Source organism: Galleria mellonella, unplaced genomic scaffold, assembly GCF_026898425.1.
Source record: "Galleria mellonella isolate WM207_F2 unplaced genomic scaffold, CSIRO_AGI_GalMel_v1 utg63, whole genome shotgun sequence".
NCBI lineage: Eukaryota > Metazoa > Arthropoda > Insecta > Lepidoptera > Pyralidae > Galleria > Galleria mellonella.
In genome coordinates, this window is record NW_026442130.1 from 12,428,413 (window position 1) to 12,449,729 (window position 21,317).

The 21,317-nt window shown below is 34.7% G+C and overlaps 2 protein-coding genes across 2 annotated transcripts; one reads left to right on the forward strand and one right to left on the reverse strand.

Moving 5' to 3' along the window:
* The first annotated feature begins 308 nt into the window (after positions 1-308).
* On the forward strand, positions 309-20,237 carry LOC113521624 (peptide-N(4)-(N-acetyl-beta-glucosaminyl)asparagine amidase). Its single transcript, XM_026907209.3, has 10 exons — positions 309-639; positions 1,760-1,942; positions 8,681-8,846; positions 9,989-10,167; positions 10,908-11,090; positions 12,109-12,279; positions 13,525-13,676; positions 14,505-14,785; positions 16,068-16,229; positions 17,824-20,237. Exons 1-10 carry the CDS (start codon positions 427-429, stop codon positions 17,988-17,990), a joined length of 1,857 nt encoding a protein of 618 aa, XP_026763010.2. The 5' UTR covers positions 309-426; the 3' UTR covers positions 17,991-20,237.
* Positions 20,039-21,219, reverse strand: LOC113521874 (uncharacterized). The gene has a single exon (XM_026907530.3). The coding sequence runs from the start codon at positions 20,916-20,918 to the stop codon at positions 20,436-20,438; it is 483 nt and encodes a 160-aa protein (XP_026763331.2). The 5' UTR covers positions 20,919-21,219; the 3' UTR covers positions 20,039-20,435.
* Positions 21,220-21,317: the final 98 nt, after the last annotated feature.

Below are 21,317 nucleotides of genomic sequence, written 5' to 3' on the forward strand. Positions count from 1 at the left end.
TTTATAAGTTTTTAGTAACGCTTAGGTTATGAAATAGTCAAAGTCGTAGAATACTGATAGATCTTTATATGTAATCTTTGTCAGATCCGTCAGTATTCTACGACTATGACAAAATAAGCACCATGTTAAGATTTACTACAGTAGTAGTAAACTATAGCATCGCGTTCAGCAAAAAAGGATAAAAAGTTACTTCAGGGACAACAACTCGCGCATATTGCAAGGTGTTTATAGGCTACGCTAATCGCATTCCATTATGTGGGCAATAATCGATTCGATTTTAAAAATCGGTTTGGTTGTTTCGCTTCCCTCGACATTACAAATCAAAAATTGACAAGTGATATCGGCCGAATGTAGTCTGATAAAAATACAAATAAATTATTAACTAAAAAACTACGTTAGAATAATATATCATAAATTGCTTTAACAATGGAGGATATGGCGCGTTTGGCTTTAGTGGAGCAAAGTGTTCGGGACAGCGATAAATTCAGTGAAATCCTGTATGAATTACTCCGGCATATTAATAGTATTTTGGAGAATCCCCATGATTACGATTTAAGGACGATTACTGGTGACTTTCTAAAGAAATGTCTAGAATATGAAGCTTTAAATGACTATTTGAAATATGTCGGGTTTCAACCGGTAAGATCTACCCTATATTTCCTTTTAAAAAAACTACCTGTGTGATAACTTTATCTGCATGATTTAGCAAATTTTTTTAGAAAGTAACTTATGTATTAATTCATAATATAATCCATCTGTATACCAAACTCAGTCAAATCATTTTAAATATAATTGAATATTTAAGCTTATATTTCAAACAGAATATAAACAGCCAAATATATTTATAATATTAGTAGTTTTTTATTTGATGGATGAAAATGGAATGGTAACCCCGCCTGCGCTAACGGGATACGCTGGCGGAGCACCAGTGAAGGGTGATCAATGATCATGAACACAGGTCAGTTAGCCCATCATGACGAATTCACAAGAAATTAATCATGATAGTTTCCAGGGAGAACCGCGAGGAGGTCGATTTGGCTGGGTATATTGCTAGCAATGGGATTCTTAGTCTCCATCATTAACAATCCCTTTCTCCCCTAATATTAGTAGTTATCAAATTGTAAAGCTAAAGACCACAGTTAAGAATTCCTTTTTGTTTCCACCCTGTGTCTACTGTGTACATAATGATCATATATGTATTTTTTTAAGTAACTTTATTAATCTTAAGAAAGTATGGTACAAAAGGCAGACTTAATAATGATTAATCATACATGTGTACTTGTATGGTAAATCCCGTGAAGTGGAAAATATTTTCTGCAGTTAAGTCATCATCATCCTTTCAGCCATTAACTGACTACTGCTGAATATAAGCCTTCCTTATAAGGGGAATTTTGCCAATAGTTGCCACATTTAGCAGGTGGGTTGGCAACCACATTTAGGATTTGATGTCGTTTTAAGAGGGATGCTGCTGCCCATTCTTTAACCATTTAGTCACCTCTTACTACATCCCCAGGCAAGGAAAGGGTGGCCTAATCCATGCAAGGATAACACAAACAGCTAAATTGAGACTGCAGTTAAATGAGGAAATAAATATAATAATTATTTCAGGAGGGGCAGAGTGAGCTCTGCCCATCCTGAAATATCTGATACCTGATAGGCTATATATTTATCTTTTATAAAGGGCCAGGTTCCCTTTATAAAATAATCTTAAATATACCAATATATGTTGTCTATATATATTTTTATTCATAACTTACAGGTAGCAGATACATTAACATTCCCAAAAGAACAGTCATTGAATAAAGTGAGGATTGCTCAGGTGACAATAGAGAGGAAACTCTGTTTCTGCTATGGACCCTTGGATCAGAGCAAAAAGAGTATCAAGTCCACAAAAAGTCAACCACAAACAAAGAAGATGAAACTCACACCTGCCAATATACTGGTATTATGTTATTTTGAATAATTTTTAAACTAATTTGTACAATAAAATTTTGTTTGTTTGGTTCAAAGTTTCATAAGTACACATTATTTTTTTAATATTAGAGTAAACAGATTGAATATCTGAACTAATTAACTAATCTAGCATTTTGGATTACACAAGCGTTTCATGGCCACTAATGACTAAGGGCCCCAGGATAATTCTGAAACTAGTGGGGTTTGTAGTGAATCATGAGTGTTTTTTTTAATGGGTGATAATGGAATGGTAACCCCGCCTGCGCTATCGGTATACACTGATGAGGCACCAGTGAGGATGAAAAGACAAGTCAGTTAGCCTATCATGACGAAATCAACGATGAATTAGTCACGATAGTTTCCAGGGGGAACCGCGTGGAGGTCGACCTAATAGGGTACATTGATAGCAGTGGGGACTAACCTCCCCATTACTAACAATCCCTTCCCCCCTGACATCATGAGTGTTCTAAAACCTAAGCTGGTATATCTCTCACAAATACTGGAATGAGCCCTCATACGTTTTTTTGATTTTTACATTATTTAAAGAGGTCAATAAATGGTTTCCTCAAGGTTGACAACACACTGTGTTATGACAAACTCAACAAGAATTAGCCATGATGGTTTCCAGGGGGAACCACATGAAGATCGACCTGACAGCATATATTACTAGTAATGGGGCTATCAAACCTCATTAATAACAATCCCATTCTACCTATTATTTTTAGAGTAGCAGGCATTGATAGGCATTCTCTTATCACCTGAACAATATGCTTGATATATGATATATTGATTATTTAGTGATATATACACCATTTACTGGAATTTAGCATGATGGATTCCAGGAGGAATTATGTGGAGGTTGACCTAGCAATATACCCTTGCTAGCAATGGGACTAGTTGTCCGCCTTATTAATAATCCCCTTCGCCTCGGGATAAATAGTAGCCTACATCCTTCTCAATCCCATATAGTATGTGTATACCAAGTTTCATAGTGATTGGTTAAGCTGTTAAGATACTGTAAGGTGACCAACAAACAAACTCGCATTCAGCTTTATAATTTATGGTTAATTGAACTTACCAAGTGAACTTCAACCAAAATTATACGAAATGTTGCATCCGAAGAGATTTAAGTATACCATGTAGTCCGTTGTCTTATATACCGCATCAGCACACAGTTTAGATTTTATTTTTATAAAGAAAATACAAGATATTAAAAAAATAAAAAATAAAGAGGAGTTACACTGACTTGACATCCGGGCCGATGCCATCCCTAGTTCTCATTCTTTTAGAGGAAGCAGTAGAATCATTCTGCATATAAAGGGGGTAAATATAGATATTTATATGATGAATATAGATCTATACATACGGGTATGTATATATCATATGATCGGGTAGGGCGGGACCTTAAATCTCTTCGGATGCAACATTTCGTATAATTTTGGTTGAAGTTCACTTGGTAAGTTCAATTAACCATAAATTATACTTCAATGTTGCATCCTCAAGATTTAAGTATACCATGTAGATGTTTAGCGATTATATGCTGAGTGATCCTACCTATTCATAGGTAAGATTTGATATAATCTAAGAATAAAAATATAATGACAGACATGGCAATACGATATATTAAACAAATATAAGCATACAAAAAATAGTTCATATTCGTTTTTTATTTATTAATAAATCTAATCAATTATATGTATGTAATTTGTTAGAATAGACTTAAATCTTACAATAGAAAACAAAAGTTCTACATTTGAACCCCTTGATTGAATATTGCTTCAGCAAAGGCCCTATCCTGCCTAGAATCATGTAATGGTAAATTATAAAATTTTGCGAAGCATAAAGAATTACCAGACCATCCTGCGGTCTGTTTTATTATATCTACTGATAGTCCAGCACGATGTGCTGCAGAAGTCGACGCATGTCGCGTACTATGCGATGTATATACATTTACATCTATTCCACTGACTTTTAGTACACACTTAATCCATCGGCTTATTGACTGAGAGGTCGCGTTGTGGTATGGCTTTTTAAAAGTCAAGATGAGTTTATTGGTATTGGGTAGAGAGCGATATTCCCGAGTTTTAACTAAATAAGCAGCCAGGGTCTTTGCTGGACAAATACATTCTTTTTTCTTAAAGAAGGGTATATGTAATATCGGATTTTTATTATTATATGTTGAAGTTTTAATAATATCTGTGATTGGTATAATTGCGCCAGAGTCATTAAATAATATATTATTAATTTCAATCAATGACAATGTCTGCACGCGTTGTCCCGTGGATAACGCGAGCAGAGTCACGAGTTTTTTACTTAAACAATCAAATTTTAATGTCTCATTAGGATATTGATCAGCTAAATATGAGAGAACTACATTCGGATCCCAAGATTTATGATATTTAGGTAAATTAGGTTTAATTTTAAAAATACCTTTGAAAAATCGAGATATTAGGTCGTTATTGCATAATTGTTTGCCTAATATTAATGACAAGGCTGATCTGTATGTATTTAAGGTACTGTAGCTGGCACCATTATTAAAGCTTTCCGTTAGAAAATTTAGTATAATTGACACTGATACATTACAAGAATCTATTTTGTTAATATTACAAAAATTAATCCAATTTCTATATACAGTATCGTATTGTTGCAATGTACTCAAAGAAAGAGATTTTATCATAATTTCTATGGTATTAGTGGAGAGAGATTGTTTCATGAAAGCCTCCCAGATAATTTTGCGCACACCAGGGTAAGTCTTGGCCATAAAGGGTGACTCGTTCTGGAAGGGGACAACAAAAGATTTGCGTTAGGTTGGAAATACATTACATCCGAAAATGTCAGTGCTAGAAACATTGGGTACCAAGGCTGACTTGGCCAGTAGGGAACTACTAAAATACCAGTTGCTTCATCGTTCACAATTTTTCTGAGGCATTTCGTTATTAAAGAAAAAGGTGGAAATGCATAAAAAAAATACGAGTTCCATCGTATTGTAAATGCATCAATTTGGAATGCCTCTGGATCTCGTTTCCATGAAACGTATTTTTTGCACTTTTTATTTATTCGTGAAGCGAACAAATCAATATGTGGCATCCCAAATTTACTTGTTATTTTTTGGTATTCAATTGTACTTAGTTCCCATTCAGTATCTATATTTGTTACCCTAGATGCTCTATCAGCTTCAGTATTTTCTCGAGATTTTATATAAGACGCAAAAATGAATAGGTTTCGTTGTTCACACCAGGACCATATTTCTCTGGTAATAGAAGTTAATTTTGGGAATTGTACACCGCCCATCCTATTTATGTATGATATTGCTGTGGTATTATCAATTCTAAGCAAAATTTCAGATTTTTTAAAATCTTTACAAAAACTTTTTATTCCTAGGAATGCTGCCAATAACTCAAGATAGTTAATATGATTTTTACACTCTTCAATAGACCAATAACCTTGTGCTATTTGCCCATTACAGTAAGCTCCCCACCCTGAAAGTGAGGAGTCTGTAAAAATCTCTAATGAATAGTGGCCCTTTCGTATTGGGTTGTTCGCAGTCCAAATTTTATTTTTCCACCATTGAAACTCTTCAATGAGATTGTGATTTATATACATTTTTGCGTCGTAATTATCCTGATGTTTTAATAAATAAATGTATTTTTCTCTCTCGAATCGTTTGGTGTGTAACCAACCGTATCGAACTGCTAGACATACTGAATTTATGGTACCAACATACTTTGCAAATTCTCTAATTGTTACTATAGCTTTTTTTGAGATTTTTTCCGTCATATCATATAATCTAATTCGTTTTTCATGAGGTAATTCCAATATCATATCTTTTGAATTTAATATATAGCCTAGAAATTTAATATTGTTTGTAGGCATCAAGTTACTTTTTTCGTAGTTAATTACGAAACCTAATTTTTTAAAGGTATCAATAATGACATTGACAGTATTGAGACAGGCATTGTATGAGTCACCAATACATAATAAATCATCTAAGTATGCTACTATTACATGGCCTTTATTACGTAAATAAGATAGAATAGGTTTTAAAAGTTTCGTGAATATATAAGGGGCCGAACATAAGCCATAAGGCAAACAAGTGAACTCATATAACTCATCAAAACGGAATCGTAAATATTTTCTGCTAGATATATGTACTGGAACTAAAAAATAAGCCTCTTTGAGGTCTATAGTTGCCATATAGGAACAGTTTGATATTAATTGTGATGCCGTCCTAATGTCCTCCATTTTGAATTTAGCCGTTTTCATGAATTTATTTAAACTTTTAAGGTTTAAAATAAATCTAAAATCGCCATTACTTTTAGGTATGAGAAAAATAGGAGACAAAAATTGATCAGTACGCTCTAGACAAGGTTTAATAGCACCCAAGTCAAGAAGTTTGACTATTGCTTTGTTCATTTCTAATTTTGAATAAGGTGGATTCGCTGGTTCATTCGATTGATACGGCTCGATTTTAAAGTGTATATTATATCCTTGTATGTAAGAAAGGACATTAGGATCGGTGGTAATTCTTAACCAGTTCTGTAGTAAATGTTTAATTCTACCGGCATGAGGTACCTCTAACGACGGCCCCTCCTGTCGTAACTCCTGCTCGACTGAGACGTTCGGCCGCGTTGTGCCGGCGCTGGTGCCGGCGCAGTCGCTGGCCGCCTCCGCGCACACTGCGTCTGTGATAACGCTGGCTCCCGATTGTAGCGAAAACTCGAAGTCGGTGGCAAGAACGAGCGCCCCGCACCCGTCTGTTGACTGGGGGGCGCGCACATTTCTCGACTGATTACGAATTCTACGTGAAGTCACGTTATGCTGCTGAAAGGCAGGCTTTTTAATTTGTTGTCCAGATTTTTCAATAGTTTTATTTGTTTTTATGTTTTCACTTAAATTGTCGCCAAATAGGTTAACATCTCGTTTTATGCCTTGAATAATATTCAAGAAACTTTTATCTAACATTGGGATTATTAGACGACGTCTATTCATGGTTTCTTCGTAGTGTAAGTCTAGCATAAATTGATTTATTTCAGATAATTTCTGAATAAGTTGCATCTTATCTAAGTTATCGGTTATTATATCCGTAGTTAATGTTGCAATTCCTGCTATTGCTGACCCAAGTTGATTTTGTGATTTCTCTAATCGTTTGTCTCGATTCTTAGCTTGTTCTGTCAAAACTGCGGCTACCTCCGCATTTAATTTTGGAGCTTTTGCCAACTGAAAATTTTCTGGAATCAACATCTTTTTTTGTAAATTTTCTTTCACTTCTTTACTCAATCCCTCCAATAATATTTTACCCCAACGTTCAGCGGTTTCCCCTGGAATTTTCTTGCCGAGAAGTTCAGCAGACTTTTTTGATTCACCTAAAATTGAGAGGATTTCCTCTGGAATAGTAACTTCCTGGTCGGTAGGCAAAATTTCATCTGGAACTACTGCTGCAGTTATGTCAGCTGACACATCAGTACCAGCCGGTACTGGAGTGGGCTCATCTGCTAAAGTGACTTCAGGGGCCATAACCACCGATTTAATTCGTTCAGTATAATCATCCTCGTCCTGCGATGGGTAATCTTCTAAAGGATATTCATACTCATTATCTGTTTGTGGGAGGTATGAGTTTCCAACTCCGGTTTCTGAGGAGTGAAAAAAGCAATACTGAAGATCTTGCCAAAAATAAAAAAAGGTAGTCATAGCCTGTTTTATTGACTTTCGGGATGATATCTCGTATCACCACATTAGGAAAGTCAGTAAATATATTTCCGGATGGCATCTCGTACCACCACTGAGGAAATATGAAAGTAGATCACAGTATATGTAATCATAAAAATAATAGTCATTTCCGGATGACATCTCGTGCCACCACTGAGGAATGATCAGTATGGGTATGATTTTAAATTTCATTAAGCAAACAACAAAATATTTATTTCTTTACTATTATTGGAAATAAGGTTTATATAACTTACATTATATGATTGTGCGTAGTCAGCGTCAATTCATAGTGCATAATTTTATAAATACTTTTCTTTATCATTTATTAGTATTTAGAATGTTTTATGTATTCCCATAAATCATGTACTTAAGTAATTTTAAGAGAAATAAAATTCCATTTACAAGTACGTACAAGATGTAGATATATTTTTACTACGTGGGTAGATGAATTATTGGGTAACTGATTAGAAAAAAAACAAGTTTCTAACAGCTTATCATGATATGAAATCCATGCATATAGACAGAAATATAATAGATAAAAAGAGCAATTAGGTCATAAAACTCACCATCCAATCCATTGTTATTTTCATCACTGTCCGATGAATATTGACGTCGCGACCGTTCAACTTCTTTTTCTAATTTTCTTATTTTACGCATTAACACATCGGTACTTTTATTTCGCTTACGTTTATTTTTTCCCATTATGAGTAAAACGATAGTATAATAACTTATAGATCGTGTAACTATCCTAATTGTATTAGTTTATTTTAAGACCGTGTAGTTGATGCGGCACACAAAACACGAATGAGAACTAGGGATGGCATCGGCCCGGATGTCAAGTCAGTGTAACTCCTCTTTATTTTTTATTTTTTTAATATCTTGTATTTTCTTTATAAAAATAAAATCTAAACTGTGTGCTGATGCGGTATATAAGACAACGGACTACATGGTATACTTAAATCTTGAGGATGCAACATTGAAGTATAATATTAGTAAAGATATGTTTTATAATTTATCGCAGAAAACAATGAATCCTTTGTTGCTGAAAATTCAATCATTATTCAATAACATGATCAAATATGAAGATGAGGAGTTACAAGATTTGGCACGACGACAGATCCCCATCGTGACATTGCAGTTGATGGCCATAGACAGAGTTCGAGAACGTCAGAGAAAGATAAAAACTGGTCAGTAGATATCACAATCTTTTTTTAATAGGTGATAATAGAATGGTAACCCCCACCTGCACACTGGCGGGACACCAGCCAAGGATGATAGGTGAGGATGAAGCAAGTCAGTTAGCCCATTGTGACGAATTCAACAAGAATTGTTCACGATGGTTTCCAGGGGGAACCACGTGGTGGTCAACCTAACAGAGTATATTGCTAGCAATGGGGCTGTCAAACTCCATTGCTAACAATCCCTTTCCCGCATCAATCGCCATTATATTGTGACATTATGGGAGTTTGAATGAAGCATATAAATATTTACTATAGTTCATACCATCATCATCATGTTAGCTGTTAACTCTCCACTCCTGAACATAGGCCTCCCTCTATTGGGGGGATTTTGTCAAATTATCTTATTTTTTCGCATTACCAAAGTAAAAAGTATCCTATAGCACTCAAGGATATACCAATATACCTTTCTAACAGTGAATTTTCAAAATCGAATCACTATTACCAGATTTTTTTTTATGCAACTTAGAATGGCAAACAAGCTAGCGGTTCACCTGATGGAAAGTGGTAACCGTCGCCTAATTATCATTTAAAAAAAGACTGTCACTTATTTTATCTCACTGGTTTAGATCACTATTTCTTTATGCAGCTTAGAATGGTAAACAAGCTGACGGTCCACCTGATGGAAAGTGATAACCGTCGCCTATAGACATGAGTAGTACCATTTCTGAGGACTCAGGTGTTATTCCTCTGTACCCTGTAAATTCTCTGCCATATCTCATCCTTCAAACCGAAACGCAGCCATGCAAACACAATTGCTTCACGGTAGAAATATGAATGAGACAGAAGACTCCCTCTGGTAATAATTATCCTGAACATCTAAACCCACAAATTTAGATAGATACATAGGTAGATACTCTTTAATGTTTCCTCCAAAAGATTACAATAGTAAACTTATTCTAGAGATAAACAATTACAAGAAATAATCGCAGTGAGAAAACAATGGGCGACCTTATCGCTAAAAGCGATCTCTTCCATGCAACCTTTGGATGGAGAGGAGTAATTATAAACAGTTTGATCGGAGGCACGATGAAGGTCCATTACTCCATTTACTTCTTTATAATATTAGCATAGATGTTTACCATTCTCAGGTGAATTCAAAGGGCACGACCTCCCATTCGACATAGCGCTGCTGATGGAGCTCATTAATTGGTTCAAATATAAATTCTTCTCATGGGTCGACAAGCCACCATGCGAGGGATGCGGCGGTGAGACTGTATTCGCTGGCACTTCGTTATTGAAAACCGAGACTGAAACCTGCAATTTGGAGGTATAATTTTGCACTGCTAACAAACGCTTAGTTGACGTGTTCGATATGGGTATCATAGGAAGCAAATGTTCTCACCGTAGTTGGATAATACATATATGCAAACATTTTGTATAAATGCAAGAATCTTAAACTGTTTTTTATAAAACAGCGATCTTAATAATCTTAACACTAGGTCCAAATTCAAATTTTCTATTCCAAAGTATCCTTTAGAAAAAGTCAATAGGTCTTTTATTGGAATGGGCATTAAATGTTATAATAAGATACCGAAGGATATTTTGGATCTACCTTTTTTATAAGTTTAAAACTGTTATTAAAAACACTTATTGAATAAAACCTATTACACACTAAACGATTACTTGAATGACAAATGTGCATGGTGTTAGTCGATCATGCACGGGCTTTTAACTACCATGTAAATTTTAGATATAGTACATTTAAATAAATACACATAATGTTAACAGAGATTTAAAAGTGTAACTGTTAAGTTTCTTGCGGGCTTTTCTCGACAGACTCGACAGACCTTCTGAACCTTGCAGTAAATAAAAAAAAAAAACTATTTAAAAGTGCTAGTAAACAAGTCTTTGAACAGATGTGATTCGAATTTTGAATATAGATTTAGAATAATCTACAATATTATATAATGTCTATGATACTGTTTTATACAAGTGATTCGATTCTAGTCTAGTCTAGTCTATTCTATTCTAAATTATACTACTATACTCAAATCTCTATCTCCTCAGTTATATGAGTGCCACAAATGCGAGAGGGAGACAGAGTTCCCCCGCTACAACGACTTGCGCACGTTGCTGAGGTCGCGGCGCGGCCGCTGCGGCGAGTGGGCCGGCTGTTTCACGCTGCTGAGCCGCGCCCTGGGCTACGACACGCGCTACGTGTATGACGTCACCGACCACGTCTGGTGCGAGGTTAGTAGCCATTACTTTTATATAACTCTCCCCTTACGGTAATGGAGATCCCATTACTAATAATCATCATTATCATTTCAGCCATTACCCGTCCACTGCTGGACATAACCCTTCCCCATAGACTGCCATAAAGAACGGTCCTGAGCCACCTATATCCACTGACTCCCTGCAATGCATTTCAAGTCGTCACTCCATCTAGTGAGGGGTCGTCCTACACTGTGTTTACCTGTATGTGGTCGCCACTCAAGAACCTTTCTACTCACAGTTCTTCATTACTAACTATAGTTATATGTTGTTTATGGGGTATCTAATAAAGGGTTACTATGAGGTCTAGTGGCCTGAGGAATGATAGGTGATGATGAAAGTAGGTCAGTCAGGTCATTGTGATGTCTTCCACTACAATTAACCACGATAATTTCCAGGGGGAACCGCGTGGCGGTCGACCTGATTATACTGAATACTAAATATTACCTGAATACACTCTGTATTTCTGGCAATGGGTTAGTTAGACCCCATTACTAACAGTCCCTTTCCCCCCTATAAATTTGGTTAGATACATAGTGAGATTTATACCCAATTAATTCGGTGTTGGTGTCGTAAGAGGCGACTAATGGAAGTTAATGGTCGAGAGATGGACATCAACATCCCATTTAAAACATCATCAAAGCGTATCTTCAGTTGCCAACCTTGCGTGTCAAGTGTGGCAACTACTTTTAAAATCCCCCAAGGGCGAAGCCTATTATGTTATTATGTAGGGGACAGTTAACGGCTGTATCATCATTATTATTTACTTGATATTTTCTGTCAATCTTCATTTTTAACGTTTTACCTAAAAGCGGTAATCGAGCGAACATAGGTGCAGCCTCTGCTGAGCAATTTAGGAACTAAAATTACTATTATGAATTAGTTCAATCGATTGCCACCTTCTATTACCCTTTCACCAATTGTATGAAACCGGTTTTTTAACCCACCAATATCACGTGATAAGTTTTTATGATCAATTTAAATTTTCAACCAGGTGTATGACTACGATTCGAACAAGTGGCTTCACGTGGACCCATGTGAGGCGGTAATGGATGCGCCGTTAACCTACAGCCACGGCTGGGGCAAGAAGCTCTCATACGTCATAGGTGTCTCTAGAGACGACCTCCAAGATATCACCTGGAGGTATACCACTAATCATAAAGAGGTAAGATTCCACTAGATAATAATAATAAAATAAGAAACATTAAGGATTTAGCTAAAAAAATGATGATTGTCGTGTGGTCCTGTCATAGAATGGACCACCATTTCCTTTCCCGTGTCTTAAGAGGTGACTAAGGAAATTTAATGGTCGAAGAGTGGACAGCAGCGTCCTTCTTGAAACTTCATCTAAGCCTAACTGCGACTGCTGGGGGGGAAAGGGATTGTTAGTAATGGGGTCCAACTGACCCATTGCTAGCAATATACCTTATCAGGTCAACCTCCACGTGGTTCCCCCTGGAAATCATCGTGGTTAATTCTTGTGGAATTAATCACGATGGGCTAACTGACCTGCTTCGTCCTCACCTATCATCCCTCACTGGTACCCCGCCAGTGTATACCGATAGCGCAGGCGGGGTTACCATCCCATTATCATCCATAGAAAAAAAACTGTGACTGTTAACCTGCTTCTTAAGACAAGTATTGACAAAAATCCCCTTATGGGAAGATCTTTGTTCAGCAGTGGACAGTTAACGGCTGATATGATGATGATGATGATGGATTTTAGTTTGTAAGAATAGAATAAAAATGTTTTTTTATTCAACCATACTTGATCACAAACATTCTATCAGCAAATATGAATCTTAGAAACCGTAATTTATTTATTTAATTCTCTTGATAATGGCTGAAAATATTTTAATATATAGAATTTGAGATAATTTTAAAATTACTGTTCTATATTACTTTTTGTCTTGTCCTTTATTGTTCGAATAAAAATAACATTATTCTCTCTGAACATTTTTTTTCTTTCTAATAATCACTTTATATATTCGATGATTTACAACAATTTCTCACCGCAAACAATTAAGGAACTTACTATCTATAACATACGGTACATTTTAACAATCTGTCAAGTATCTGTGGCATAATAAAGATTATTTCTATCATCGTACGGCTCGCCATCGACAGGGTGTTCATCCTCTTGTCCTACAGCCTCAATGGTCGCGTACTGCGCAGTTTCAGAGATGTTTCCTCCCACGAACACTCAGGTTGCGGAATGAGCTCCCTGCCGAGTTTTTCCCAAGAGCCTGGGGTTCTTCAAAAGGGGGTTAAAGAGGTTTCTTTAGAGTCGGCAACGCACACGTAGTACCTTTGTTATTGCAGGTGTTTATAGGCTACGGTAACCACTTACCATCAGGTGGGCCGTATGCTTGTATGCCACTTCAGTGGTATAAAAAAAATTATGTGACAGGTTTTGAAAAGACGAAATCTCTGCGACGAGATGGAGTTGATATTGGGCATAATGGCGTTACGGGAGCACAGACAACGCCAGGTGTCGGACGCTAGGCGCCGGTACCTCGCCAAGCGGGCCCTCGAGGAGCTTGTACAGCTCATGGTGGAAAGGTAAAAATAGTATGCAAATTCCGTTGTTTAAGCTTGATCTTGACATTTCCGAATCACAGACAAGGATCCTTCGTCTGAACTGTCAATGCTTAATTTGAATCATTCGTGATTAATTGAAATTAATTTCAAAATTTCGTGAAGATAGTTTTTTAGCTTAATATGTTATCTAATATATAAAATTCTCGTGTCGCGGTGTTTGTTACCAAACTTCTCCGAAACGGCTTTACCGATTTTTATGAAATTTTGTGTGCGTATCGGGTAGGTCTGAGAATCGGCCAATATCTACCCTGTCCATCATCTGATCTACCCCTAAATATTTTTTTGTAATTTTTTGAACAAAGTTTTTTTATATTTATTTTATTTAGCATTAAGAAATACATATAACTTCAAATTTTCACGCTTTTACGATCATCCCCGCCGCAATAGGGTTGCAAGATGGCGATCAAATATAATAATTGTAAATATAAAAATAAAAATAATATAAATCAATCTGTCCGTGTGGTCCCGACGGCCTAGAAGGCCATCTCTTTCCTTTCCCATGACATGGGTATCGTAAGAGGCCACTAAGAGAGGGCGAGGGATGGGCAGTATCGTCCGTCTTAAAATATCTGTAAAGCCTAATTGTGGTTGCCAATCTGCCTGTCAAGCTTGGCAACTACTTGCAAAATCCTCCAAGTGGGAGGCTTATGTTCACCATTAAGGGCTGATATGGTGATGATAATGATGAACAAATCATAACGTTGAATAATGAAAATACGACTTTATGTCGTTTATAATGATAACAAAAAATAGAGAACCCCATAAATATAGCTAAAATGTTCTTTCCAGAAAACCAGAAGACAAAGAAATGCATGGCCGGATAACCGGATCGAAAGATTGGCGGGAGAAGCGCGGCGAGATCGGTAACGTCAAACATAGCCATACGTTCGAGTTCACCCAACCGGGTAACTACAGTATCCGGTATTACCCGGGCACGGATAAGTACCGGATATCCGGCGATAGCGGGGAGGACGAGCTGGTTGTCGGATGGGAGGCTGGCGCTTATGAGCGTAAAGGCGTATTTAGAAAGACCGAGCTCGACTGGAGGCAGGTGTATTTAGCAAGAGAACGTGAGTGATTTTTTTTATACTTCGAATTTTATGCATCTTGGAATAGTACACCAACTATTAGCCCAAATGTTTAATTATTTAACATTGTCTCTCTCTCTCTTTTCATTTAAGAGTTTCCTCTTGTCGGTGCAAGCAATTCGTTCATTTTCTTCCAGTCAGTTCTATCCCAGACCATATCCTTGACCTCCCTATACGACATGACACCTAGTGTTTCCTTTATCTGTCCAATGAACAAAATAATGAGTAAAAAGCTATACTAACTTTTTATTCATTACTTCATTCGCGTGGATTTCAGAATATGATATAGGAAAACCAATTAAATAGATCGACTATAGATAGCGTATCGAGATAAAACACACCAGTTTTTAAATTACAAGATAACTTTGAACTTCAGGAACATAACTGTAAAGACTGAATTCAATTTAGTGTATAGTTTTTTCGTGATGTCGAAATAAACATACAGACAGACAAACAGGTGTTTTTTTTTCTTTTTTTTTAAGAAAGAAAGAATATATATATATATATATATATATATATATATATATATATATATATATATATATATATGTCAAACAAGCATACAGCTCATCTGATGGTAAATGATCACTGCAGTCTATGGACGCCTGCAACACTAGGGGTGTCACGTGCACTTTGCTTACGTTTTGGCATCTATTGCTATTATTATTTTTTCTTAAACATCTATGTATACAGACATCGTCAAATTACAGTTTTGTTATATTAGTAAAATATATAAGACGTGAAACAAAAATATAGAGGAATTGTAAAATTTATTAATTTTAAAGACTTGAAAAAATATACATATTATTAATGTCATAAATTAAATAGTTTATAACGTAGAAAAACTACTGAACAGCGGGTCTACCATGAAATGAAATTCCTAAATTTCGGACTCAATTTCGTGTTTCAATAAATGGAGTTTAACATTTCGTTCGTCATACATCCTATCATAAAAGTCCAAAGGGACAATATTTTAACATTTTTAATATTTCTGAACGGAATGTATTATGTAATTTTAACATCAAATTTGTGTTTCGTTTAACTCCGAAATTTCAGAAAACATTTAATGGTAGGCCCTCAGTTTAGAATGAAATTTGGTCCACAGATAGATTGTCCTAACTTAGCACATAGGATGTTTTATATACTGATAAACGTGGGAGAAGCCGCCTACTAGTATGAAATATTGCTATAAATTATAAACCCACAATAATATGAGTCCTACATACTCTTGCCTTTGTATGATTCTAAACGACTAATTTTCCAGCGGACACAGACCATGGTAGCGTGTCTTGGAGATTAAACACAAACAGTGAGCACGTGTTCAAGGCTCTCACCGTACAGGCCAGTACCACTGTCTTCGAGACCGGTCATGTCGACTGGAAGATAAAGTTTGACGAAAAGGATGCTGTTTCAGCTAAATTTAGTGGTAAGTCGATATATTTAGTTAGTCGAAACATTTTTTTTTTATTTATTCTATTTGAATTTGTGTTTGTTTGGAATTAAAATCTGTATATCATGGCTTATAAGAATGAATAAATGTACGAAAATTTATTTCAATAAACCATAACACTTACATATACTTAGATTATAAGTAATGACAACATAAAAATAAATAAATATATAAAATTCTCGTGTCGCGGTGTTTGTTACCAAACTCCTCCGAAACGGCTTTACCGATATTGTGTGCATATTGGGTGGGTAGGCCTGAGAATCGGCCAACATCTATTTTTAATACCTCTCAATGATAAGGGTGACCAACCCCTAATTTTTTTTTTATTTTTTGACAATTTTTTTTTTATTTTTATTTTTAATATGATTTAGCATTGAAAAATACATACAACTTTAAATTTTCATCGTTTTACGATCAACCCCTGTATTTTATATTTCGCAATAAATGGTAAAACAACGTTTACGGGGTCAGCTAGTAAATAAATAAAATATAGAAAAAAAAGTTTACATTTATAAATAAAGATTAGTAGAATACAGACAGTGTCATGGTAATGAAAAAGGATGCCAATTCAGCTTAAAGTTTCTGCAAAAGCAGAAACGCTGATTTTCAATTAGCACGGACGGAATAAGAGACGGGAATTAACGCGATCATCTAGTCTAGGTGATATAAACTATGATAATTTAATTAAAGATTCTGAAAAAGAACTCATTGTGTTGCAGCATTTAAGGTTCAAACGTAATTTTGCTTGATCTGTTTTAAAAAAAATTAAATGGCACGTCTTCTTACTACATTGTTTTAATGCGAACTAAAGTAATAATCTCTTTTTACTAATACTTATATTATAAAACATTAGTTGAAGGCCTATAATATGTTTGTGTGCGTTAAATATCGATGTAAGGTATATCTATATGTATTGGTGCGTGCACTGTATATTATATGGCATAATTATATTCTTTTATTTGCCTTTTTAAACAATATACCATAATTAGCTACAACAAACCCTATTAATACTAAAAATGCGAAAGTTTGTAAGTATGGATGGCTATTTGGTACTCTTTCACGCAAAAACTTCTGTACTTATTTGAATTAAATTTGATACACAGGTATTGATATTTTTTTATACAATTTAGAATGGCAAACAAGCTGACGGCCCACCTGATGGAAAGTGGCAACCGTCGCCTATAGACATGAGCAGTACCATGGATATAACAGAGTATACTGTTACACCCATGATACTCCCCATGCGTTGCCATTCCTGAGGACTCAGGTGTTATTCCCCTATACTCTGTAAATTCACTGCCATATTCCACCCATCAAACCGAAACACAGCCATGCAAACACAACTGCTTTACGGTAGAAACACGAATGGGACAGAGGTACCCAAGCAATCGACTTTTGTACAAAGTCTCCCTCTGATATCTATTACGATTACCAAATACTGATTCATGCGAGTAAAGTCCACGGGTTACAGCTAATGATAAATACGCCAATGTCCAGAGGTGTGAAATTCTATAAATATTGTTTTCAATACAGCTCCCAAGGAAATTAATGTAATTGTAACAATTTTCAGAATCGCCAACGACTTTCAATGCCGATTTCACTACGGCAGTGATTAGCGTAGAACTGACCGGCGGCACGGGTGACGTCGCCTGGCAACACGCTCAGATATTCAGACAATCATTAGACGCCAAGTCCAGTGGGTTCGAGATACTGGCCACTGTGGCCAAAAAGCAATAAACATTTTCAAATATCGAACCATTCTATAAATTTAAAATTTAATTTTTTTTTTTATTTATAGTATGCTGGTAATTTTGTACCAGTATTTTTTACTATAATTATAAATGCTAGAATTCAAGAATATATCTAAGAAGTTTGTGATGTGCAATTTTTAAAATTGATTGTAAATTGTTAGTACCAATAAAATTGGTTTTGTTATGCGTTACGTTTCTTTGTAGACTGTTAGGGTGAGTATTCACTAGCAAAATTCGCATGTAATGTGAAAGGTTTGTATGTAGGAAAGACAATTCTGGGTACACTTTCGTCCGTCATAAAACATAGATTTACTACGGCTTATATTATTTATTAATGTCCTGGCCAAGCCTCTGCAGCTCAAAAATAAGCCTTATGTCAATAAATAAATTCATTGCCATGTGAGGGCATGCTCATGTAATTAAATGTAGCACTATTTATTAAGGTATAATATTGGCCGTTGATACTGACCCAGTTTGGTCCGAGTTGTGCAATTTTAAAAATCCATAATATGTCAAAACTGATTTAAGTTTTATAAAAATAAGTAGGTCTAACATTATGAACTATATTTATCATCGTAATAATTAAGTTTTAACACATTAAGAATTGTTAAAATTGCTTCTTTGAATTACCATAAATATATGACCAAAACATAAACATTTTTTTTATTGTATAATTTTTTTTTGTATTTTTAATAAATTTATAAGCAATATTAATTATGTAAAAAATATGTTATTACATTCACTGTTAACTTATTTTAAAAACAAAAGAAAAATTTGTTTTTATAATGTGTCATTGATTAAAAGGCCTGTGCTCATATTTGATGAAGCATTTTATATTTGAATTGTATTCTCCAGATAACCTCCATACTATTGAAACAATATTTAGATTATTCGGAACTCTATCGAATCATTTATAATCGATTATTATACAATTTATAAATTTATGTAGCCTCGTATCTGAAACGCCTTCACTAATGTGCTATATTATTGCCTTATTGTATATTCATATGTACTAAATATTGCATTAATCGTTAACACTTTACTATTACACTTATGTACTTGAAAGTTACTATGACAATTATGTATTTACGTGAATTTACTATTAGAATCATTGGACCGGAATTATAATTTACAGTTATTTATATTACAGATTAATAACTACAAATTATTAATTAATAATTTACTATTATTATTGTATTCATTACATTTAAAGAATATTTGTAATTTATAGAACTAAATCGGTGCATGTAACTGAAGTAAAAAAATTCTGTTTCAATGTTAAAGCGTCACAGGGTTTATGCTCAGGAGCGTAGAAAGAGGTACGTGTCCTTTATATGCCTAAGGACCTTATTTTGACTATTTAAAATCTTGACAAATTAAATTGAATTAGCAGAATCACAGGACACAGATTAAATTTTTCGAAATATAAAACAAATAGAGATTTAAAAGTTATCAGCAAACTCCTTTGCTTCACAAGCAGTTCTGCTTAATATATTCATTAAAAATACGGTTAAGGAGTTTTAGACCTGGGTACTACAAAGTAAATCCCATGTTGGACTCGGCTGCATGGCTTCGTTTCCTTCGCCTATCCTCTTATAAAATAATTTTATAAGAGAAACAAAAAAACTTTATAATTCTGTGCTTAATCTATGGAATGAAATAATTTCAGATTCTGCCCTACTTTTGACCTATCAGGTTTTTTAAAGTTTAAGTTAAGACTAACTTGTTGAATCGTGATCATAGTCTCCCATCAGAGGATATTAGTAGACTATTACTATGCTGGCTTGATGTATTATTAGTTGATTTAATTACGTACCTATACACAATAAGTAGTAGATTCTCAATTCAGTGCGACTTCAAAGAGAATTTCCTCAATTTGACTATATTTTTTGTGCATGTGTTTATGAGTGTTTATGTTATGCGACACCTTTGCCAATTCTAAATTGATTTTTATATTTATGTTTGCAATCCTAAAGATTGTAAGATTATTTTTTGTGGAACATAATATGTGTTCAATAAATAGATAAACCGATAGACCTGTAACTGCCTTATTTATTTGTGAAAGTTTGTAAATATTTAAATTGTTTAGAATGAGATTGAAAAGTTGCATTCGCCTCGCAACCCTGAAGAATATAAGTTGGACAGAAGGTGAATGGTTTCAATCTAAAATTATCTCGTTTTTCTTGTATACATTCCAATGTTAAATATTATGAAAATACACAATTATAACTATTATTTGCATTTTATTTTACATGAATAACGCAGATTAGATAACAAACCCATATAATTTAGTTTTTAACCTGCAATAAAGGAGGAGGATCTATTAAACTGGGTCGTCATAATTTTATCTGTAATTCATGTGTTGAATTTTTAAATTGAGAACTCGAATTATTCCATAAAGAAAAAGTTAAAGATTTGAATTACTGCTAAATTAAATCTTGCTTCTCTTTTTATCTATTTCCTTTTGTGTTCTCAACATCGTGGCTTTTCTACGTGCATCCACCTTTTCCAGCTTACCCGTATGTTTCCCAAGATCATTTGTATTTAGCGGGAGCTTATTCAAAAACGACTCGTCAAGACTAGATGACCTAAATCCGTATTTTTCACTCGGGAAGATTTTCGCCTTTGTTTTGCTCTGTAAAGGCTGTATGGCAGCTTTCCTTTTCATTTTAACTGGTTCTTCTATATGTACGCGTTCGTCGTATTGCATTGCAGTTGTCTTATTCATAGGATATTTATAATCTTCTAATTTTCCATTCTGGAAAATCTTATCGCCCGTATTCGACAAACTCGTCACCATGAAACGCAGTTCGGACAATGTTTGACCATGATAGCTCACAGCGTCTTGCAATTTGTCAAGTTTCCTCTCGAAATGCTTCAATGTAGTTATAATTCGCTGCAGAGTTGCGTCCATAACATTGACTATGTAGACAAATTGGCTGTTACACTTGAATTTTTTATTATCTTTTTTAAAATTACTTAGTTAATAATTATTTTTACAGTCACATTTCAATTTTTTATGTTTATCGTTGACGTTAAAAATAGCAAATCTTAAAATGACAATCCTGTTAAATTTTATTTTTAAAATAAATATTAAAAAAGTATTTACATCTAGTTTTATCTCGATACGTAACTGTCGCTTTATAGAGATCCATGTGTATACTTATTTCGAGTTTGTTGGTTTAGATTATATTATATATATTTTTTTTGTATCGTAGAAGATAATTTGGCTTATTCATCTGATAGTAGACTGCCTAATTTGTGAATGTTAATTATTTTATTTAATAAACTGAGTAATTTTTTCCTTACGCAC

Excerpts from the sequence above, each read along its gene's own strand:
- LOC113521624 (XM_026907209.3), top strand. The coding sequence starts at position 427 with ATGGAGGATATGGCGCGTTTGGCTTTAGTGGAGCAAAGTGTTCGGGAC. Across the intron at positions 640-1,759 it reads AATATGTCGGGTTTCAACCG|GTAGCAGATACATTAACATT; the intron begins GTAAGATCTACC and ends CATAACTTACAG. Across the intron at positions 10,168-10,907 it reads CTGAAACCTGCAATTTGGAG|TTATATGAGTGCCACAAATG; the intron begins GTATAATTTTGC and ends CTATCTCCTCAG.
- LOC113521874 (XM_026907530.3), bottom strand. The coding sequence starts at position 20,918 with ATGGACGCAACTCTGCAGCGAATTATAACTACATTGAAGCATTTCGAG.